The 25,395-nt window shown below is 38.6% G+C and overlaps 1 protein-coding gene across 1 annotated transcript in view; it reads left to right on the plus strand.

Annotated features, from left to right (window-relative positions):
* Nucleotides 1-3,478: 3,478 nt before the first annotated feature.
* Nucleotides 3,479-25,395, plus strand: part of SPHK1 (sphingosine kinase 1) — a 648,446-nt gene continuing 626,529 nt past the window's right edge. Inside the window, exon 1 of the mRNA XM_044090480.1 lies at nucleotides 3,479-3,992. Within this exon, the coding sequence (XP_043946415.1) occupies nucleotides 3,560-3,992 (433 nt within the window). The 5' untranslated portion in view covers nucleotides 3,479-3,559. The remainder of the gene's footprint in view (nucleotides 3,993-25,395) is intronic.

Raw genomic sequence — 25,395 nt, forward strand, 5'->3', positions numbered from 1 at the left:
CCGAGTAAATGGGGGTTATAACTTTTTTTTGCTGTCAAGGCGATGCCTTTACTAATCAGGTGAGCTATGTGGAAAGCCTTCCTTACAAAGGTAGAGACTTGGTGGTCAAAGTTAAGGTCACGGTCAACCTGTGATTCCAGGTCCCTTATCACTTCATGGGTACTTAGGGTATGGTTATTGATTTGATAGTGTGAAGGTATATTGTTTGTGCCAAAGGGAATGGTGACGCATTTCTTTGCATTCAGTTTGAGAACGTGATGAATACACCAGTCGTTGATCTGTGAGAGACCATCCTGGAGTATACTGACATCAATTGGGGATTCAATGATTGCATTTAGTTTGCAGTCGTCTGCAAACCTGGTCAGCATCAACCCTTAAGCTTTGACCTGAACTTCTGAGAAGTATATACCAAACAGTAGGGGGCTCAACACTGACCCCTGTGGCACCCCGCTGGTAACAGGTCTGCTGGTTGATGTACAGTCACCCACTTTGATAGTTTGTGTCCAGTTTGTGAGCCAGTTGGCAACCCATCTTACAACGAAGGGGGTTACATTCAGTTTGCTAAGTTTGTCCTTAATGCCTGAATGTGGGATTGTGTTAAAAGCCTTTGCTAAGTTGAGTCCAGCACACCTCTCACGTCTCCTGATGTAAAAGTGCTGACAGAATAATAAGAAGAGCTGAATTAACATGAATTTTTAAAGTAAAAAATGCCTGGCGTTTTAAATATTATTATTATTATTACTATTATTATTATTGTTATTATTCCTGACTGTATTCCATTACCTTTTTACAGAAATCATACATTTTAGGATGGTGAGTTAAGAGGTGTACTGGGTACCTTGTAGCATCTCCTTGATTTGCTTCATATTTTACCCTTCCCCTCATAAAGGTTTTGATTTTTCTGCCAAATCAATGAGGATTACGGTCAGTAATGCCAGATATTACAGTTTCATACTTTATTGTTGAGAAAATGTATGTTGATGACATACCATGTTTAGATATTACGATTTTAAATACATTAGGGTAATATTTAAAAATGTTCCTGATTTTGTTTCCGGATTAAATTCGGATTTGTCTACAAATCGAGAGGTATGCCTTGCAAACATACAACGTTGTAGGATTAGCACCTGTCCAGCTGTACCAGGCCAGAGACGATGCAATTTGGGTGGACAGAGCAGACAGGTTAGTCATACGTCACCTGTGACCATACAAGTAAGTGTATCAATATCTAAATTGGCCAAGATCCAGTTGTTAAATGGACTCTGGATATGGTGTGCGCCCATCGGACTCTACAGCAGAATGCATTGTCAAGTTTTCTTATTAATGTAAACCAAAGACAATTAGCGGATCATACTTCTCATCTGTTCAGATTTTCATAGTTTGTCCAGATTTTTACTTCATATTTTTTGTCTGCTCATCATAAAACTTGTAATGGCAAAACACTGAGGACTGAAGTCCTTAAATAATGGCAGACATTCGAGCTCATTCGGAAAATGCTCGCTAATGCAGAATTTGTTTTTCTCTCAACTTTGTAAGATTGTAAGAGCAATACTTAAAAATCTGTTCCTGATTTTTGGCATTTGTCCCCTCATTATTTTTGGCTCTCTCCATATTTCTTGTACTAAGAGTTTGAGAAATATGGACTTCATAGATAAATTGAGCGGGAGTCAGGAGTAATTCAAGAACAGTTATATGAAATTGTCCCATGTAACTAAATATACTATTTTCAAACCTCTCAACCTCTTAGCTCAAGAAATCTGGACAAAGTCAAAACTAATGGGAGGGAGGCAAAGGCCCCAAAATAGAGACAATTTTAAGTTTTGCTCTTTTTAACTTAGAAAGTCGTTAGGAAAAAAAAGTGTTGTTACTTGATAGAGGCACTGGGAACTAATGTCGGGCGGCACGATGCCAGGGCACTTCTATGGGCTAGGCTTGCAAAGGCTCTAGGGTAGGGTTACCACCTGTCCCACTTTGCGAGGGACAGTCCCTCTTTGGGCAGTTGTGTCCTGACCAAATATATTAAAAATGGCAAATATCCTGAGATTGTAGGACATAATTATGTCGCATATTTCATGTAATAGTTGCATAAAATAGTCATTTCTATATGTAAAATACCTAAATGTTACAAGAAAACAGAATAAGTAACTAAACTGCTACAAGAATAAGCTTTCATGTAGGCAAAAAAGTAAAGTTCTATCCTTTGTACTGACCGTGGGTATGTGTCGGCCTGTAAAATCTGATGTGTTTCCCGAAAATGTCCCACCTTGGCTATTTGAAAAGGTGGCAACCCTACTCTAGGGCCATTAGCCTAGTACACACGTATTAACCTATCATTTATTTTTCTGAAATATATAACGTCTGAAACTCAAATGTATGTTATTATGTAGTGAATTCAGTCCTCAATGATTTTACCGAAAACCACAAAAAATGCGAAACCGTCCAAAATATAAATCCAGACATTGCTGCGAAAATCTGGACTGTTGAGATGTAGCCGTCTATTTTACTATGTTCCTTGCTTTTTAATTAACCTGTAAAGAGGTATTTTAAAGGCTTCTGATTATGCATTCAGATAAGTACTTCTTGGTAAATATATAAGAAGTTACTTTTGGCCTGACGTCAACCTCAAACCTTTTGTAATCTGTGACTTGAATTAAGCCTCTCTGGGAATCGTGAGTTGGGGTAGTTGAAACCCTGGTATTCGTGCGTAAAACATTCTGAGATGTGATAATAAAGGACACTGAATGGACAGTGTCAGTGCTCGATGTCTTACAGTAAAGGATTCAGCACTTGTCCTCTTTGCACCACTGGTTAAATAAAACTAATACGCAGCTAGGAATTTGTCAAATTGCCCGGTATAAGAAGTGGTACCAGTGGCAATTAACCAGGGAAGGTGTTCCAGTGATACCTGTCTTACTAGAGCCAGTAATTCCTCTCAACTGTTCCTGATTTTCACGGACTTGCATTTTAGCTCTGTCCCTCTAAATCCATACTAAAACTGATTACTTTTGGAGAAAGGATGATGAATTACAGTTAATCAAACAAATAATGAAAATAATTACAATTATAGACTTCTTTTACTTCAGAAAACAGATATTAATTCACATTATCTATTCAGTCAATGTCTCAAGTTCATAGAACTTCTATTTTAATAGTGTACCTGATTATGCCTGCTTCTGGATTTTTTTCTTGATCCTGTTGTGATTTGTCATTGGTTCATTTGAGGCAATGTTAATGTCAGTCCAGGGGATATTGTGTGAAACTTGCACATAACACTTATATGCATCTTACAGGAATGTTCAACCTCAAGTAATAATGCAAGGGTCTCCATAATAACTCCTATTTTGGGAACTTTAGTCAGTTCGGTGTTACTTTTCTGAATGAACATACCGATGTCATTACACAGAGGAGCAGCGTGGAGGCAGCAGCGATGTTCGGAATGCACTATACTATTCAATGTCATTTGGCTGAATGAGCTGAGGCTGGCTGGACGTGAGCGGTGCTGCCGGCAGAACAGTTTCTAAACGTATCAGGGCACTCAGTTGTATACAGACCTTCAGCTATGGAGGAGCACAACACAGGGGCTGGGATCCCCAATGTCTTACTGCGGGCAGACTTTCCAGAAGTACAGCCCACTAGCAGCAGTAGGAAGAGGCGATGTGAGCGCTGGGTACTGAGCCTGACTCAGACGGAGCTGCACCTGCACAAGGTGAACTCAGATTCGAGCGCTACCCACAGGCTCGCGCTGGCCGACTGCATTGGCTGCAGAACGTTCCGCGAGGACGGGGACAACCAGGTGACAATATGCTTCAGTGCCGTGTTTTACCCCCTGCGCAAGAAGGGCAGGGGACCATCTGCCACCTCCTCTAGGAAAAAGGTCGTCAAAACCTTTCGAGTTGACTCTTTCGAGATCTTTGAGAAGAACCAGGAGATAGCCGACATTTGGGCACGAAAGATCAAGGAACTTTCAGCATTGTCTCTTGATGTGACAGATGGTAAGTAGCAAACAAGAAGAAAAGTGGTATGATGTTTTACCATTACGTTTAGCACCGACAGTAATAAAGTTGTAAGGTGAGGAGTAGCTTGAGGGTTACCCCCCCCCCCCCCCCACACCCCACCCCACACTGGTGACTGAAGAAGTCTGGTGGCAGAGAAGACCACTGGATAATGTTTACTTTCTGATGTCTTCATGACTACTTTCGATCAGTTCAGTAGCAGTTTCAGACACTAATTCCAATCGCATCCAGTTTATAAAACAGCGAGTCTTTTCTGATATCGTGTTTAACTTTGTCAGGCTTCACCCAAGTGATTTTGGGTATAATTTGTGTAACACACAGAGAGTTATTGTTCACAATCACAGGATGGAAACCATACATACATCTTAACCTCTTAATGCAAAAAAATCTGGACAAAGCTCAACAAAATGGGGCGACAAAAGCCCCCAAAATAGGGGCATATTTTAAATACTGTTCTTATAAACTTAAAAAGTTGCTACAGTAACAGGGTTTGTTTTAACATAATTTTCTGAAGTGTTTGAGTCTGAAACTTATATGTCATTACTTAGTGACTTCAGTCCTGAGATCATCCCAATGATTTGCCAGAAAACCACAGATTTTATGAGGAACAGGTCAACAATAGGAACCAAAAATCTGGACATTTTGTGAAAATCTGTACAGGGTTACCTGCTGAAAGACTTGTATGTGAATCTTATGGTTTAACCATAAGATTCACACACAGGTCTCTCAGAAGTAATTCCCACAGCTCAGTCAGTCTGCTGTTGTATTCCCAAATACTAGGAGTTGGATCTTTGCTTATCAGCTGACTAGTTACTTGGGTCCCCTTATAAACTTCTCTTGTAGGCTGCTTGTGTCAGTGTTGCTTTGAGAGTAAAAGCTGAACAGAACTGCAGCATCACTGGATACATTATCTGCATAGCTGCTCAAAAGAAACAAGGGCCTTAAGGACAGGTCTAAGAATGACTCTAAAAAATCAGTAAAGATAACAATTTCACTGCACCTTTCCCACTAACTTCTAATTTTAATCCTTTATGTATTTGCTGCATATCATGCAGATTGCCCTTGTGAAAGAATCAAAGCTTTAAACTTCATGCCCTGTGAGCTATAAAATGGTTATGGACCATATTTTAGCGGTAAAGTTTGGTTGTGAAAACTAATAACACCTCATATGAAGTTATTCAAAGGACAACATTAAATTTGTTGCAGCTCTAGATGCTATTGAGAAACATAGAAAAATGCATAGATATTTGATGTACTTTTCAGTTGTCCTGTATGAGAAAGCTAAATGATGAAGACTTCAGGATGTGTTCCCCCGCCACCACACTTTGCATTTTCTACATTTGCAATTTGTTTTAGTTGTTACTTGGGTAAGCAGTGTTTTGTATGAATAAAGCATAAACGATTACCAGCTGCTATCAAATGTGTTGTCTACTGTGCGCATGTAAGACATGAAGGACACTGTCTGTCAACTTCAACGTATACAAACTTGCAATCTTTTTGATTGCTCTTTTTGTCCTAAAGGAACTACAGCACCTTTGTCTCTCTGTCATTTAATTCATTCTTTACAGACGTTCAAGTCTGGCATCAGGGTAGAAGACCGCTGAAGACTTAATGACTGCTCAGTCAGTTTATTTCCCTTCATTAGGCTTTCAGTCTGCAATGAAATCCCACCACCCATATACCAGAATTCACAGTAACAGACAAAGAAGCTTGGTGGTATCTTATGTTCCTCTATCATTTATGCCCACACAGAGTTCACATATTGTTTATCTCTTGTAAAGTCAGTTACAGTAATTGTAGCCATGTTAATATTTTCATGCTGTAATATTACTTTTTCCTCGTATTTATTTTATATTTTGTATATAATCTCAGATTCTTTATATTTGGGTAATATGTGCCTGTGTGTTTGTGTGTATGTGTGCTTGTGTGCATCTATGTTGAACACAACAATGGTAATATTTGTGTGTATTTTATAGAACCTATTCAGCCTACCTGGAACCTTAGACATTCACTATACCTTCCTTCTATCCAGTAATCACATTGATAAGTAAACCAACAGTGACATGGCTGCCAATGTCTTCCCCTTAAACCTGGACATTTTTTTAAAAATGGGTTGGGATTGATTAGGGTAGATGTTATCAACTGTATGATATGGGAAGGAGGTTCTTTGCAAAGCAGGGACAATTTATCTAAATATAGATGAATACCTTAGATAAATTGCCACAGTTGTGCATACCACAGCTATTATTAAAAAAAAAAACATTATCTCTGCATAACTTCATCTTCCATCTTCAATCCATGCTATTATTTCAAGGGCTATGATTTTAACAGTCAGTAGAATTGTGCCTTACCTTCAGGAGACTGTAAACACAGAGCTTGCCTGTACTACAAAACATGTCCATCCCAGTTAATACAGTCCTTGCCTGCACTCCAAAACCTCTCCAGCAATTAACACAGAATTTGCCTGCTCTACAAAACCTATCCACCAGTTAACACAGAGCTTGCTTGCACTGCAAAACCTCCCTAACCATTAACATAGAATTTGCCTGCACTACAAAACTTGTACACACCAGTTAACAGAGAGCTAGACTGCACTACAAAACCTCTCCACTCATAAACAGAGAGCTTGCCTGCACTTCAGAAACTCTCTAACCATTAACACAGAGCTTGCCTGCACTACAAAACCTCTCCACCTCAGTTAACACAGAGCTTGCTATTAACAAAGAGCTTGTCTGTACTACAAAACCTGTCCATCTCAGTTAACACCGAGCTTGCCTGAACTACAGAACCTTTCCACCCCAGTTAACACAGACCTTGCCTGCACTACAAAGCCTCTTCACCCCAATTAACACAGAGATTGTCTGGATGACAAAACCTCTCTACCCAGTAACACAGAGCTTGCCTGGACTACAAAACCCTCTCCACCCATTAACACAGAGCGTGCCTGCAGTACAAGACCTTTCCACCCATTAACACAGCGCTTGCTTGCACTACAAACCTTCTCTGCCCGGTAACACAGAGCTTGCTTGCAGTACAAAACCTCTCCACCCATTAACACAGAATTTGCCTATGGTACAAAACCTGCCCACCCCAGTTAACAGAGAGTTTGCCTGCACTACAGTACCTCTCTATCCCAATTAACACAGAACTTGCCTGCACCACAGAACCTTTCCACCTTTAAACACAGAGCTTGCCTGCATTACAAATCCTCTTCACCCCAGTTAACACAGAGCTTGCCTGCACTACAAAACCTCTCCATGCATTAACACAGAGCTTGCCTGCAGTACAAAACCTCTCCAGCCATTAACACAGAGCTTGTATGCACAACAAAACCTCTCCACCCATTAACACAGAGCTTCACTGCACAACAAAACCTCTCAAACCATTACCACAGAGCTTACCTGCACTACAAAACCTGTCCACACAAGTTAGTAGAGAGCTTGCCTGCATTGTAAAACCTCCCTACCCAGTAGCAGAGAGCTTGCCTACACTACAAAACCTCTTCACCCATTAAAACACAGCTTGCCTTCATTACAAAACATCTCGAACCATTAACACAGAATTTGCCTGCACTGCAAATCCTGTCCACACCAGTTAACAGATAGCTTGCCTGCACTACAAAACTTCTCCACAAATTAATGCAGAGCTTACCTGCACTACAAAATCTGTCCACCCCAGTTAACAGAGAGCATGCCTGCACTACAAAACTTCTCCACACATTAACACAGAGCTTGCCTGTACTACAAAACTTCTACACTCATTGGCACAGAGCTTGCCTACACAACAGAACTTCTCCATCCTTTAACACAGAGCTTGCCTGCACTACAGAACTTCTCCACCCATTAACACAGAGCTTGTCTTTACTACAAAACTTGTCCACCTCAGTTAACACAGAGCTTGCCATTAACATAGAGATTGTCTGTACTACAAAATCTGTCCACCTCAATTAACACAGAGCTTACCTACACTACAAAACTTCTCCATCCCAACTAACACATAGCTTGCCTACACTATAAAACCTCTCCACCCCAGTTAACACAGGGCTTGCCTGCACTACAAAACATATCCATCCATTAACATAGAGCTTGCCTGCACTACAAAACCTCACCACCCCAGTTAACACAGAGCTTGCCTGCAGTACAAAACCTCTCCAGCAATTAACACAGAATTTGCCTGCACTACAAAACCTCTCCTCCCATTAACACTTAGCTTGCCTGCACAAGAAAACCTCTCCAAGCAGTAACACAGAGCTTGCCTGCACTACAAAACCTCTACACCCATTAGCACAGAGCTTGCCTACACTACAGAACTTCTCCACCCATTAACACAGAGCTTGCCTGCACTACAGAACCTCTTCACCTATTAACCCAGAGCTTGCTTGCACTACAAAACCTCTCCACCCATTAACACATAGCTTGTCTGTACTACAAATCCTGTCCACCTCAGCTAATACAGAGCTTGCCATTAACACAGAGCTTGTCTGTACTACAAAAGCTGCCCACCTCTGTTAACACAGAGCTTGGATACACTACAAAACCTCTCCATCCCAGCTAACACATTGCTTGCCTGCACTATAAAACCTCTCCACCCCAATTAACACAGGGCTTACCTGCACTACAAAACATATCCACCCATTAACACAGAGCTTACCTGCACTATAAATCCTGTCCACCCCAGTTAACATAGAGCTTGCCTACACTACAAAACCTCGCCAGTCCAATTAACACAGAACTTGCCTGCACTACAAAACCTCTCCACCCATTAGCTACAACTTCTCCACCCATTAACACAGAGCTTCCTGCACTATAAAACCTCTCCACCCATTAACACAGAGCTGGACTGCACTACAAAACCTCTCCATCCATTAACACAGAGCTTGCCTGCACTACAAAACCTCTCCAACCATTAACACACAGCTTGCCCAGACTGCAAAAACTATCCACCCATTAACACAGAACTTGCTTGCACTACAAAACCTCTCCGCTCCACATGTTGAAATACATTTTTTAGCCATTATTTGTGTATTCATGTGATCTCATTCACGTATCTGAGATATATAGCCATGCACGTGGCAGTAACTTACGGTCACGTGTGTGTGTGTGTGTGTGTGTGTGTGTGTGTGTGTGTGTGTGTGTGTGTGTGTGTGTATGATACGTGTGACCACTAGAACATGCAGAGGGCACAGTTCTCAGCTGTCCTTGATTTCTTCTCATTTTTGTGTCTGCTCCTCAAAACATTAGAGGCTTTCTGGTAAGTTACAGTCACTAAAGTATGATAAAGAAGTGAGTTTCAGACTTCATAGCCTTACAAAAATGCTTGCTAGTGCAAAATCTATTATACTAGCAGCTTTGTAAGTATGTAAGTGTAAGAGCAATATTTAAAATCTGTTTCTGATTTTGGGTCTTTGTCTGACTCTAGAGCTAAAATATTGAGATGTTATGAGGGGGTGCACTGAATTGCACTATAGGGTTCTCACACCAGCAAGCTGAAATCAAATTTCTAAGATATTATTTATGTATTTTTCATTCATTAGACAAACAAGCATCTGAGGTGTATACAGTCATGCGAGGGGGCTGTAATTCATGATCACATCTTTGTGCACACACATATGCATGTGTATTTGTGTGTAAATACTATTTTCATGCATCCTAGAGTAGTTGTAGTATAAAGGAAGGAAATTATTACTGTGAACAGGACCATTATCTTTATAGGAACCATGATCTTAGGTATGATCTTTGCTTTCTTTGTTTTGTTGACTGTTGACAAGTATGTTTATTATTTAGGTATGAATAAACTGGACAATATCTAGTGCAAATGTATAACTTGCTTTAACAATATGTTAAACAACTTTGTTTCTAAGGTACAATTTTTGTAAATATTCATTTTACTTGAAACATTTCTGTATTTTATGCTATAAATTTATGTAAAGACATTGATTCTGTGGAGCCTTTCTCCCTGGCTTCCAGTGAAAATGGGCTTTCCCATCCAGTCTGACTTTTGTGGTCACCAAAACAAAGTAAAATAAAATAAAATAATATGAGTTTAATGTTAATATGTTAACTCCGAATACATTTTTAATTTAGTCTGTGTTGTGCAGGCATATGGCTGTGAAATGCACTGTGTTGGGCTACAACACTTTATCTGGCACTTTTAGTAGATGAGTCAGTCTGTGAGCTGTTAATGAGATGAGTCTTATTGTCAAATGTTTGATTTCCTCAGCCTTCATTTGTCTACTGTGTTACGCTGACCAAGTCATTTCACTAGACAATGGAGCCAGAGCTGACCCGGAAAAGGGATACTTGCTTCCAGTGGACTGACCCAGGCTGTTATCAAATATGTTACAAATTGTCTTTTGAATGCCTGCACACATCACATAGGAACTAATTAGTGGTTGGCTATAGGCTATTTGACTATTAGTCCCAGCATGTCTATTTAATTTAATGGCTTGTCACAAACTCGCTGAAAGGCACGAAATAAAATATATAATAGTAATGAATAATGAAATGAAATATTATTTAAAACTGTTTAATAAAAATAGGTTTAGCGCTTTCATCTATGAAACTAGACTTCATCAGAACATCAAACAAGTGAAAAAATCCATTTAAATACATGCTTAATACCAATGACAATCGCGTATTCAGTCACATCCCACTTCATAATGTCATCACTTCCTCTTCAAACGTAATAACAAATTAAAATATGTTAATACTATAATATTAAAAAATCCCTCCAACACATTTAACCTATATCCCAAATATTAACCTATATTGTATAAAAACAACAATATATATTCTACTAATATGCAGAAATAATTCTTTACAATGTGTATTTTAAAAAATATATTTTTGTAAAAAAATTACCTTTTTACCTTTTTTTGAGGCATTGCATTGTGTTTCATGTACTACGTTCACTAGTATTTTGAAATTGAATCTGCAGACTCTTATTTTTTATTTGTTTGATGAGTGATGGGTGCACTAATTAGTTTGAATGATGTATAAAAATGAATGGATTTGTATGGACTGTGTTCTGATGAAGTCTAAGTTATATTAGATGAAAGCGCTAAACCTTTGAATTTTATTGTTTTTTTATAATAAATTGTATTTTACAATTATAGTACTCATTATTTCACCTATCCAGTGGATTCTGTTGAACTCGTGCACGTTGAGCGGTTTTATATATATATATATATATATATATATATATATATATATATATATATATATATATATATACGTATATATATATATATATATACGTATATATATATATATATATATATATGTATACATATATCTACAAACACACACACACACACACACACACACACACACATGGGTAAGTACTAGGCCCGCTGCCTTTGTGGGCCATTTTAAGCCTAGCCAGTTTCCTTTATTGTGCACAAAATAACCTATCCCATTTGATTAGAGATTGGCCTTATCCATCCCATGGTCAATAGTTATATATTACCCTGATAAGAATAAATGGCTAGTAGGATCATACTATAGATAATCTGAGTGGACCCACATATAGGATAAACCATTTAGAAGTTACATCTGTCCATTAATAGTGTAGGGGGCAGTACTGGGGTAAATTTTCTGTTTCCCATCCATAGAGCCAAGTTGTGCTTAAATATAGACAGGGATGAACTTTGATTTATGTGGATGGGGAGTCTATTCCAGAGCAGTGGCATCCTGCGAGAGATATACCTGTCCCTCCAAACTATTGTGTTTATGTTGAGGAAGAGGTTTATGTCCTTAGACTGAGTATTTCTGATGCCATTTAATTTGCTGATGTGCAGTAAATCCATCAGTAATGGGTCGGAGGATGTCTTGTATGCAGGTCACATTCACCTCTATTACATGTATGATACATAAGCATATACACATACACATCTATAGATATATAGATATATATGTATAGATATATATATATATATATATATATATATAGATAGATAGATATATAGATATGCGTGCATTTGTGTCTATACATATATGAGTGTAATTGAGAAGAGCGAATACACATTTCTTCAACCAAAAATGCTGACTCCAAAATTATGTGCCAAGGTCTAGCAGAACTGAGCTCTGTGATATGAGCGTACATCCAGTGACTGCAATCAGTTTGCTAGTGTATCAGTGGTGTATGCTGAATTTCAACATTTCTGAATGTGCTATGAGATTATTTGTTGTGTTTGTCACTGCATTTTGAACAAGGAAGGAAATGGATAGAGAAAGATATTAATGTGCTGTGAAGTGTATGAGACTGCAGTACAGTCGGGAGGGGAATATGCCCCTCTGTCGAGTAATTTCAGGGTTATTGTACATATACATACATATATATATATATATATATATATATACACACAGACATATATGTTTAATCATAGTCTTACCTCTGGATATATATATAACCTCATAAATAAAGACATAGGAATTTGCAGACTTTGGATCCATCCCAGTTTGGCTTTATCATTGAAAAACCATCTGCTTAAATAATGTTTACATAAGACACAGATGGGTTGCAAAACTGGCTGTGTGGTGTAGGAACCCACAGGGTCAGGTTGCTGCTGCCATGTCACTCACTCAAAGCCTGTCACAAGTGGGTACCAGGCACAGTCTGTCCTGGGCCTCTTTGTAGCAATCTACTTTTTCAGTACAAGCAAACACAGGAGGACACATCTGACACAGATATCCTTCAGAAGGGTCTCACAGAAACGGATAACTGTGCCAGAGCCATGGGCCTAAAGTTAAATGCCAAAATAGCTACCAAATAGGTGGCAATCCACTGAGCATAAAGAAGTTATCAGGGACCTGGGGACCCAGGTTGATAGTAGTCTGTCATCGACACCCCAGCTAAAGTAGTTGTAGTTAGGAAGACCTACATTACATTGCCCACCTATCATGATTCATTTCTTCATCAAGGAAGAGAGGTCAGTCTCCTATACTCATCACTCATCACTTGCAGCAGCTGGAGGAGGCCACAAGTTCCTCACCAAAAGGATAAAGGGATAGATTCATCACCCAAAGACGCTGTCGAGAAATCTTGCTTTCAAGAGAAATCTTGACCAATGGATGGTAAATGCCCTCGGGCAGATAGCCTAGTATGAACCTATGAACCTATATATATATATATATATGTAATATAAATATATATAGATACATATATAATCCAAAAACTTAAAACACTGAAAGTTTAAAATACCATTGTTAGAAACACTGAAATCAACAGCATAATAACAACACAACTTTACACTTCTGACACCAACCACTATTTCTTAAAAAATCTGCCACAAAGTCTACAAACTAAAACATGTATAATACTCTTAACAAATGATTGGCAAATTAAGAGTATTCATTTAAAAAAAACACTTCCTACACCTTGCATAAACTCAACAACTGTAACCTACCTCTATTCTGCAGACATACTATCTAAAACCTACCAACATGTGGGGCTACACCCCCCAACCCCCTAGCTAAACATACCAACTCCAGGATCACACTACAGCGGGGAAAAGGGCACATATCTTTTTGTGACCATGTTGTAGTGTAAATGCTTCAAATACTGCCAAGAGGATTTACGAAACGTCCTTCACTTTTTTGACACTACAAAAATTTAAAGAGACATACCTGTACAAACAAACAGTTAACTAATACTTCCTGTATTATACTTGGGATTCTGTAGGTCATTTAAAGTTTCAGTCTACTGAAACTCAACATTTTAAACTTGCAATTTTTTGAGTTTTTGGAATTGTAGTCTCGGTGATGTGAATTTCGGTATTTTAAGATTTTGTTATTTTAAAATAGATCCATATATATATATATATATATATATATATATACATATATATACACACACACACACATATAAGCACATATACACATGTGTACATATATATATATAGATATATACAACAAAAGATACGGTGAGTGATGTCCACTGTGCACGGAGAAAAAAACCAACAAAATCACAAGTACTCCAGCACAAAAATAAACGAACCAAGCAGTGATGCGTAGTTGACTTTAATGGCAGACCACCATTTCCACAGACCGGTTTCGTCGCATGGCATCATCAGTGTGCTGGAGTACTTGTGATTTTATATATATATATATATATATGTATATATATATACGTAAATTATACACACACGCACGCACGCACACACACACACACACATAAATCCTATATTATCCGTATTTTTTGTGTTTGTTACCATTAAGTTTAGAGTAAGGTTTAGGTTTAGTGTTACTTTATACTTAAGACAGGGGTTTCCTTTAGGTTTAGGTTTATGCACATGGGGGTATTCTCTGTTGTATGTCTTTATTTTTTTCTTTGGATTTTCACTTATTTAGACAAGATTATATTAACTTTAATCAGTTTGTTTTCTAAGAAATGTCTTGCATTTGGATGGATATGTTTGTATGTGGTCCATTTTTCCCTACCTACAACCTACCCATCTATCTATGTATCTATTTATCTATCCTTTTTTATATATATTTTCTATCCAGCTGTCACTGATTTCAGTTCCATAGCTTCTTCATTGCTCCTTCCATCCCAAGGTCACCACATGTTAAGAAAGGACCTTGAACAAGTCCCTTTCCTGGCTGGGTCTTGTATTTCTGAAATGGAAGACCTTGCAGCCATCCTCAGGCTCCCTTGACTGGGAAACCAGAGCTCAGAAGCCAGAGCTAGCATGCTGTGTCCACCCTGTGCCTTCTGTTTAACACCTACTTCCTTATGACATGCTGAGCTCACATTACTTAGGTAGCTATGCACAGGCCAGATCAAGGTCAAATGGGGCTCTAAGCAGGGTAATGGACCAGGCCCCTAGGCCAAACCAATATCCCATTACTTGGCTGTTCTTCTTAATTACAATAACACTATACAAACCTGTCAATGTGCATACTAATTTCGTCTTTACTCTTACAACATTCATAGAGATTTAGATTTATTCTAAACTTTTATTTTAAATTTTACAGCAAGAACACTTGCATACCAGAAAAAAACTCTCACACTGAAAAGAGAGTTAGCATGAGCAACTGTAAATGTCTCTTCTTTTGAAACTCACATTTACTGAAAAGTGGATCTGGCAAGCCATTAAATTAATGAAAAAAAAAGGTCCAAGTAGTGACAACAATACCAAAAAACAAGCAAACACTACTACGGAAGTCACAAACTCGCTGAAAGGCACGAGATAAAATATATAATAGTAATGAATAATGAAATAAAATATTATTTAAAACTGTTTAATAAAAATAGGTTTAGCGCTTTCATCTATGAAACTAGACTTCATCAGAACATCAAACAAGTGAAAAAATCCTTTTAAATACATGCTTAATACCAATGACAATCGCGGATTCAGTCACATCCCACTTCATAATGTCATCACTTCCTCTTCAAACGTAATAACGAATTAAAATATGTTAATACTATAATATTAAAAAATCCCTCCAACACATTTAACCTATATCCCAAATATTAACCTATATTGTATAAAAACAATATATATATATATATATATATATATATATATATATATATATATATATATATATATATCACAGAAGCTACCACTGTTCCAGAACAAACTATCCATTCAAGTAAAATAAAGCTCATCCCTGTCCATATTCAAATGCAACTTGGATCTAAGGATGGATAACAGAAAATGTATTTCAGGATTGCCCCCATGCCACTAATGGATAGAGGCAGTTCCTAAATACTGCATCCCTTACACGGGCCCCCTCAAATTGTCTATGGTATGATCACAGTTATTCTCACTAAGGCTAATAGGCAAGACCAATCAGCAAATATTAATTCATGCACCCAAAGGGAAATTGGCTAAGCTTAATGTCCTTCAAGTGAACCTATGTTGTAGTAAATAGTTTTAAAAATGTGCCCTTTTAAGATCACCAAGTGCCCCTCTCACCCTCTGCCCCCCCCCCCCCCACACACACACACACACACACACCTTCAACAGCTCCCGGCACCTCTGATAACAAACCCAAATTTGTTATTTCATTTACAAAATGGATTTTGTGTTTAAAAGAATTGAAATAACAAAGAGCTACTGTACTGTTCAGTATTGGGCACCTAGTGTATAGAAGTCCAGATATGAAGATGCGTGTATGATTTAGTTAATGCTAGTTAGTGTTCTGATATCACGGTTATATTATACTGAGATTACTGATGCATTCCTTATTGAGCAACTTGTTATGGTTTCTTTCACTGAGTCATTTTTTTAGTGAAATCTGATCCATCAGGTCAAACTCATAAAAAATTTTTATTTGGGGGCAAAGTCCCCATACCATCACTGTAGAAGGTTTTGCCCTGTGCACACCTTTAACTAATATAACTAATTCTAAGATCACAAAATTTCAAAATAAATAATTAAAAAAAAAATGTTGCTGATTACCATTAGTCTGTGTCGAGTTTTGCTGAAGTATGTATCTGTCCAATTGCACTTCAGCAGTTTTCACTACCCAATCTGAAAACATTTTTTTCTACTAGGCTAGCTGTGTCATATAATATTACAAGGTGCTGGTGACTGCTTTCTAATGTACTTCACAGTTAGACTTTCTGTGCCTCTGCTATAAAAGTACTATAGATGCCTATTTTTCTTTAATTTATTGCAGCAGAAGTAGCATCTAGACTAGTACAGAGGAGTTACAGTTGGATAATATACTTAATTAAATTTATAGTCAAAGCGGCAGCAGGTAGATGACAGCGACCAGAAAAGGGATGACCTGGGAACTACTTTGTAAGCTGCTTGCATGTCTGTATCTACGGACTCAGTCATCCTGTGCATAAACAAAAATAGTACTTTCTTACAACCACATTTGAAAATGGATGCTATCTCTGAGCAAATATTTGGGCAGCGCATATAGTGAAGCCTACCCTGAATGGCATTATGTTCTACCAGCATCATGACTCAAGGGCACTGAAATTAGCAGTGGTACAGACAACACCATTCATCAGTAAAACTGCTTTGTCCTGCAAGGTAGATATCAAGGACAGCTCACAGGGAACAGCAGTGCAGACACTTACCTCTCAACTGTCCAGATTTTCGCAGAATCTCCAGATTTTTGCCTCATGTTTTTGTACTGTTTGTGATGACCGTGCCCTGGCCCAGCAATCAAGGAGCCTTAATCCTCACCTCTAACACCAGGGAGGTTGTCTCATAGAAGAGGAAAGGATAACTAATGCACACAGTAAAGTTCAATTTCCCTTAAGTGCACACAGAGATCACAGTCAGTCTGGGGCTGGTTGCTCCCTTGCTCACCAGGTCCCCAATAAGACTCCCCACTGGCACAGCTATAGGATCCAGGTCTCAGCCTAACTGGGCAAGCTAAAACCTCCAGTACCCTCTCTGTCCAACCAGTGCTTCGTGTCCCTGCCATGCAGCTGACACAACACACACACTTTGAGATAAGTATTTATACAACTTCACAGACACTCCTGGGAAAGGCTGAAATGGATTATCCAACTGTGCCCCTTTACTCAGACTATATGGTAGTAATTACTGCCACCACCCAGTTAATAATATCAGCCACTAAAAGGCCCTTAAAAGGGTGTCCAATTATTACTATGCAATATTAATATCCAATGGTAGTATGACTAACAGTAAAGGCATTAGTCTGGGGATGGTAGGGGGTGGTCTTCATGTGCTTCACCCCACAGGACTTCCACTGGCAAGCCAGCAGGTCTGACATAAAATTGCCACCTCTGTCAGACAGTATTTCCTTTGGGAAACCTACCCTGCTAAAAATCTCTAGCAAAGCATTTGCCACCTTCTCTGCCTCAATGTAGGACAAAACCACTGCCTCAGGGTATCGTGTAGCATAATCTACAACCACTAGGATATACTTTTTCCCTGTGGAACTTGGGGTACTCAGAAGACCCACAATATCCATAGCTACCCTCTTAAATGGCTCCTCAATCACAGGCAAAGGCATCAAAGGAGCTCTCACCTTGTCTCCTGCCTTGCCTACCTTTTGGCACTGCTCATTTTCAAGATTCACTTTTCTCCAGGTTTTTGGTCTTTTTTTCCAGCTTTTTGGTACTCGGCAGTGCTGACATTTCAATAGGTATCCCAGTTGAGTAGATTTTACTGAGGAAAATTTTACTGAACATAAACTAATAGCAAACGTTTTTGCAGAGCACTTTGCTTCTCATTTCAGGGTAGGAATGCCAACCTTCTGTCTGTATGTCTGCTAAAAGTACCGTACAATCTAGATCAGTATTTATTGCTGGCATCCATTTCTCCAAAGTCCTCTTAACCAATATAAATGGCTAGATCTCATAAATTCCACATTATCATAAGAAATTGCTAATGGTGTTTCCTGGAAGTTCATTGACATACTTTTAAGATATCACATTGATGTGTCATTTAGCGTTGGTATTTTTCCTAACCTCCGGAAAATTGCAAATGGTATGCTCATTCCAATACAAAGGGCTCCCACTTTCCTACCTAACAATTTGAGGCCAAAATAAATTATTATTGCTCTTGGCAAAAATTTTGGAAAAAAGCAGGAGCCAGCCAGCCTCAGTCTCAGATTAGGACATTTGGTTTCTTCAACACTCATCAGACCACCATGGTTTTAGAAAGACTGATGGCACATCGTTGTTTTTCCTAATTAACAGTTTATTTTAATCTGAAGATGTAGAGGACCTCACTGGGGCTATACTAATTCTCTGTGTTTCAGAATGACTTACCATGATCTAGAAACCTTAACTCAGAAGGTTTCCACATCATGTTAAGGCTTACTAGTTCAGAGACTATTTTCTCACTATAGTTTCCCACTGACAAAGGCCATTGCATGGGCAGCAGTCTCACTGGGAAAGGAAATGCAGCAGTCAGAGTGTGTAAGTAATGCTAATTAGCCATGTGCTGTTCCCCCAGAAATGGCAGTGGCACCTGATTAACTTGGCAGAGTGATTCATTAAATTACTTTGAGTGTTTGCTTCACTGGGGGAAGTATATGCTGCCTTTTGATGGTGCACAGATTCCTCCCTAGTCACAACTTATACATAGACTACCTATAAGTGTAATGGAGCTTGAGGGGGGTGTCAGTGTGTGTGTGTGTGTGTGTGTGTGTGTGTGTGTGTGTGTGTGTGTGTGTGTGTGTGTGTATAAGTGTGTGTATGTTAGAGTGTGCATGTGAATGTGTGAGTCAGTGTTTCTGTGAGTGTGAGCAACTGTGTAGGGATTTATTTTGGGCTACTTAGATATGTGTGTGTGTGAGGATTCACATGCAACAGTGATGCATGAGGTTGTAAGGTGAATACCAGCATAGTCAGGTATGACAGCACAGTATTTGACTCCAAGACATGGTAATGAACAGCTAATGAGGTGTTTTTCTGTGAGGCTTTACTGTGTATGTGTGAATTGGCGATTCTGTATGCAACACTAACTGTCCAACCTACAGTGGTGGATTAGCCTGAGTGAAGAGTAGGTTCAGTTAATTATATGACAAATCACTCATCACCTCACTGTAAATATGAAGCTTGTTCTTATCTGCAGATGGCATGGTCATCTGCAGATCAGGGAAATCCCCTCCAACAGTTTGCAGCTCATTTAACAGCTTTCTTTCTCAGTTTTGTCAGGTGTTTAGACAGGTGGGACTTAAACTCAACTGGAACAAAATAAAAATGGTGGAGATATGATCTCACATATGCCACAGCTTACACAAAGATATCACGACAGTGATGAGAATCCATTTGAAAACATTCAGACAAGTCTGGTTTTACTTAGCCTTTGCCTTGTTCTCACACAACTATAAAAGTGTGAGTAAAATGTCAGCAGTTTATTAAACTCCAGTGTGCAGTTAGTAGGTGAGGAGGGGATGATAATGCTGCATGACTGAGCAAGTGAGAGATTATGCTGGGGGTATGAGTGATTGGCAGAGTAGGGCGTGCTGAAGTACTGATGTGTGAGTGTCTGAATGAGCAGGTGAGTTGGTAACAGGAATGCTGTGTTTATGTTGTGTAAGAGAATGGGTAACAGAAGTCTGAACTGTTCCACATTTGGCAGAGTGCTCTGATTTTAACTTATAAATCTGTGTCTTTTCCACTGCACCAGTTTGACATAAGACAGTTCTAATTTCTTCTCTTTCATTGGCTCATTGAAGACATAATACTAATGAAATTTCCTGGAGGTTGTCACAGTCAAAACAGACCAGTAGCAGACAAAGTGTGCAATCTAGTGCTAGCCTGGTCAATTTAAAAAGTACCTCACAATGCTGTAACAGTTGCTGACCTGTGAAATGCATTTGGGGTATATGCACTATGTATTTTGTGTGTGTGTGTGTGTGTGTGTGTGTGTGTGTGTGTGTGTGTACTTAGGAAGAGGGCGTGACTATGCCTCTCAACTGTCTCAGATTTTGCTAGACATCCCTGGGTGTGGCTGTCCATCATAAAAGTTTTCACATTCTGGTAAATCAGTCAGGATTACAGTCATTAGAGTATTGCACTTCTTATTGTTCAGAAAATGTATGTTGATCAACGCCCATTGTTCTATTCACTTTTTAATTGAATTAGAGTAATATTTTTAAAAATTACCCATTTTTAGCCCTTTCTCTCCCCCACCTTAATCTGGCTTTGTCCAGAATTCTTGAGCAAAGAAGATGAGAAGTATTATGGTCTGTTCCTCACAAAATGTGTGTCTTGCTAGCAAATTCCTGTGGAATGTAGTCATTACATAAAGGTAGTCGAATCTTCATATCCTTCAAAAAAGGCTTGCTAATACAAAGCTGCTATTCTAGCAACTTCGTAAGTGTATAAATTAAATATTTAACATTTATCCATCAGATACTTCAGTTAAGGAATTGAGAGGAGGTTTGCAAATGGGTGCACTGTATGGTTTTGACAACAGTACATTTTTCTGCCATTATTCATGCATTTATTCAATCGTTAAATCTCAAGCAGACATCTAAAAGGTGTACAATTGTACAAGTGGCTGTAACTGGTGGTTGCTTTTACCTTTATACAGAGAACATAGCTCTCAATGATCCCTGACTTTGCTTCATATTTCTGGTCTGTTGCTTATAAATTTTGTGACTTCCTGGCAAATTGTTGTATATTGCAGTCACTAGATAATGACATCCAAGTATACAAGAGCAATATTTAAAATCTGTCTCTATAGTTTTAGTTTTTCTTTTTAGGTTTTTAGGTTTTTGTCTGATTCTTGAGCTAAGAGATTGGTAGTTTTACCAATATAAAGGATTGCACTGCATGGTTCTGGCAGCAATAAGCTGAAATGCATTTCTGGTCTATTATTTATGTATTTCTTCATTCATTTGATTGCGAGCAGACATCTGAAGTGCACAATGTCATGTAAATTGCTGTAACCAGTGGTCAAGTTTGCATGTGTGTGTATAATTTTATGCACTGCAAAGTTTTTTTTTTTTAATAAAGTTATGGAAGCCATATGATTGTGGAAATGCAATGTGTTTCAAGCAAAAAGTAGAACAGTTTGCATGCAACATGTAAGTCAGGCAGCAAAAACGATTTTGAATGTTTCTCTAACTCGGTCTGTGTATCATACTGAACTAAAATTAGCACTTTTTTTTTGGGGGGGGGGGGGCAAGGGAGGAATCACATTAGAAATGGCCTACATGAGCAAGGTAATTTTTTTGGCAATATCTGGCTTTGTTAGAAATTATTGAAGCTTTGGTTCAATTCTATGTTGAGGTGTGAGATATTTCACTGTAACAGAAATGCATTTTTAGTGAAAGTTCAACAGCCATGTTTTGGACAAAGAAAATACAAAGTTAGTACTAGTTCTTATAGATAGCCTAGTACTAATCTATGAACCTAACTGCCTTTGTGGGCCATTTTGAGCCTAGCCAGTTACCCCCTGTGAGAATCAAACCTTGCACCTTGTGCCTGTAAAGTAAGCACCTTAATCACTATGCCAACCTCCCACCCTTCTGTGTTCTAGTTCTGCTGATTAAACCACAATTAATGACTGGCATGGATAGCAATCCATGAAAACAGGCATGTTTATCTTTTTTTTTTTTTTTTACTATGCAGTAAGGATATATATACTTTGGTACAGCTATATAGATGTGCATCTGTTAGTACCACAAGGATTCTAATTTTATACGGTGTACCGGGTAAAAGGGTGGAGTTACACATTTGTCCCAAATTAGTATTTCGTGTGTGGCAAACTTCCTATGTCACCTCTCCCTGCTGTTTAATATTATGAAGTCAAGAGAAAGGCAAATACTTGGCATTTATACAAAAAATAGCTTTCACTTTTTGTTCCTTTCTTTCTTTGATGAATTCAGAGAGAAGTATTATTTTAAAAACAAAATGCTCAAATGAGTAGATTTTGAGCAGTTCTGTTTTGCTAGAAGAAAATTATACCTATTTTGAGACATTTGTTGATTGTAATCAATATATTTATCCTCTACAGTGTGCTTTGTTGATCTGGGGTCTCCACTAAAAAACAGTTGTGTGTGTTACATGCCCAGGCGATCATTTAGTCATCATATTAATAAAACAAAAAAAATCCCTTTTTCCAAGATGTATATGGACACACATGTACACGCATACACAAAACCATCAAAGTTCTCATGCAGTGCTTATCAAGACAGACTTTCTATCTGTCATAAACAAGTGTATAAACATATAAATAACTGAACTTTACACTGTATATGTTTGTGTAAAGGATAATACTGTGATACTTTATTATTTTTACCTGTATTCTGTACTCCTGCATTTTGCTTGGAAGCATCAGGTTGAAAAACTGCATTTTAGAAAATATAGTTTGTATCATTCTAATGCTCCAAACCATTGTACATATTCCAGAGACACAGAAGAGAGGTAGTAGAAGAAAAAAAATCTAAAGAATATAGTCCACAGAGGATCATGGTCACACAAATAGAGACAGTTTAAAGTTCAGTTATTTGCATGTTCACATGTTTACGAAAGAAAATAATTATTTGTCTTCAGATGTAAGTTAACAACAGAGAGTTGCTGTGTAATCTTAGGGTATCATACACGTTATGTGTCAGAGCTAGTATACAAAGAAAACTCAAATGTAGTACACATCTTTCGTTTGCAAATCATGAGGTTTACTATTTGTTTATTTCATTGCACCTGTTACTAGAAACATGAAGATGTGAAGTTAAGAAGTTTCAGCTATCCACTTATACAGAAGTTGGGCAAAACATCCTAAAATTCACATATAAACAAATGGCACTTCCCAGTCTTGTAGTCGAGTGCTCCCACCAAACAACACCAACTTTGTTGTACTAATGCCCAAACCAAACTGAGCTGCAGCCTTCTTACAGCATGGCTTCCAGCTACAGCATGGTAGTTCTGAGTGAGAAGGTGCGTATCAGAGACATTACCTGTTCATACAGTTGCACTGGGTTTGTGCTACACTGCAAGGTGCTTCTAGGGTCAGATATGATGGAAATTACACTAGTGGGATATGTTTTCTGCTCTGTTCTATATGGTCAGAAATGACTGTTTGTCCGGAGGCACACTGAAGCTTCCTCCAGTCCAAGCGGCCACTTGTGGATTTGAGGCAGTTCCATTCCCCACAATCAGTGGTCATCACAAGCACAGTGTACACCCAGTTCTGAGTGTATATATGGAATAGGTCATTCTCCCTGGTGTCACCTGATCCATTGCACCAGTTTGCGAGGATCACATGCCAGAATCATGTACCAATGCTCAGGGGTCCCTTGTAGTTGGGTAATTTACCACTGCACAGGGCTCCTGTCTAGCTTTATTTTATCTATATGTAGTAACTGGATATATAAGATAGCCAACTGCAGATCCTTTTCAACCATAACTTTAGAATAGCTACTCCAATTGTCATGTTTTTGGGCAGTATTAAGAAAATGGACTACCCATGGAAAACCTACAGAGACACAAGGAGAATATGTAAAGTTCACAGAGACAGTGGATGCCTTCATTGAACCTCATACCCCACAGCTATGTGGAAGAAACCTTAATCACTGAGCAGCCATGCAGCCATGGGTTGGCTGACTGCAAAGTACAGACCGGCTTTACTGAAGCACAAAGTTTTTCTTGCAGGTATAAAGTAGTATTAAATATGATCAGGGGATCTTTTCACATGTACTAAATACAAAAGGTCCTAGACAATTTCCCTTCTGCAGAAAGTCAGTGCACTTATATTTGAGTCTAGTGTAGGAGCCACTGAGTAGTCATGTATGTTTTTTTCTTTTAAGTTAGTCACCTGTGAGTGTATGTACATTGTATTTCTACTGCATGAACTGGTTTCATTGGATCCTGTAATACAAGGTAATTATGCTGTAACCAGATATTAAAATATCTGAACAAGTGAGGTCACTCTGGACTGTTGTATATACCTGCACTTTAAACATGCAGACTGCCTTTACCTGTTTAACTTTGAGGTACAGTGGGAAAGAGAATAATATTTTATTTATTTTTTACTATAATTTTGACTATTGAGTTCACAATTCCTCACTGACTCATATTAATAGCCACTGTTGTCTATGCTGACATTGGATCTGGATGTTGTAGATGTAAAGGTAGGACATGCCACCTGGTCAGGTTAGTATCTTGTGAATTGCATCTCACAGTTGTGGGAAACATTTCCCAGCTCTTTGTTGTATTTGAGAAGGCCATAACTGTGATCCTCACAAAAGTGAGATGTAAGAACAACTGACTGTATGACATATACCTAGCTGTGATTGGGGTACCTTGCAGTAAACCCCTTACTTTGAAGTTCAACCATCCTGAAATTAGCATATGTACTTAGGGAGGAGGTGGGCTGTGGAGGGGCTTGCCTCCCTGCAAAAATGCTTGAAGAGTGGAACAGCAAGTTTTGCAATTGATTGTTCTGATGGTGAAATTACAATTTATTTTTGGCACATTCAGTAGTGTATCAGCCAGATTGCTTCATCTGCCCATGTTGAAGTGGTGAGGGGAATTAGACTCGCAGGGTGTGCTGGTAGAGGTATACTTTACCACAGTGTTCTTAGTAACTAGAGTGACAGCTGCCATGGTGACTGTTTAGGACATAAATGCCACCAAGGCACTGAATATTTTGTCCCCAGTCCATGGATGCACACTAACCTCCACTAGCAGCCAAACTTGGCTTGATGACTCCCTAATGAATATGAGAAAGGACTGCTAAGGGCTTGACAGAATGTAGATAAAGTCCAGCCTTTGACCTCTAATCATTGTCTTCTGGAGGAATAGTCGTTTTATAGCAGTCATCAGGTTTCAGTTGTAGTACATTTTATAGCTAAGGAGTTTGCCACAGTTAAGTCTGTTACTCTGTGTCAGCTGGTTATGTAGCTAGTACAGTTTACAACACAAGCTTTCCCTGACCACATGTTAACTATAGATACTACTCTAATATTTCCATTTTTAAGGAAGGCTA

This window comes from Protopterus annectens, chromosome 12.part0, assembly GCF_019279795.1.
Source record: "Protopterus annectens isolate FY-2018-M chromosome 12.part0, PAN1.0, whole genome shotgun sequence".
Taxonomy (NCBI): Eukaryota; Metazoa; Chordata; order Ceratodontiformes; family Protopteridae; genus Protopterus; species Protopterus annectens.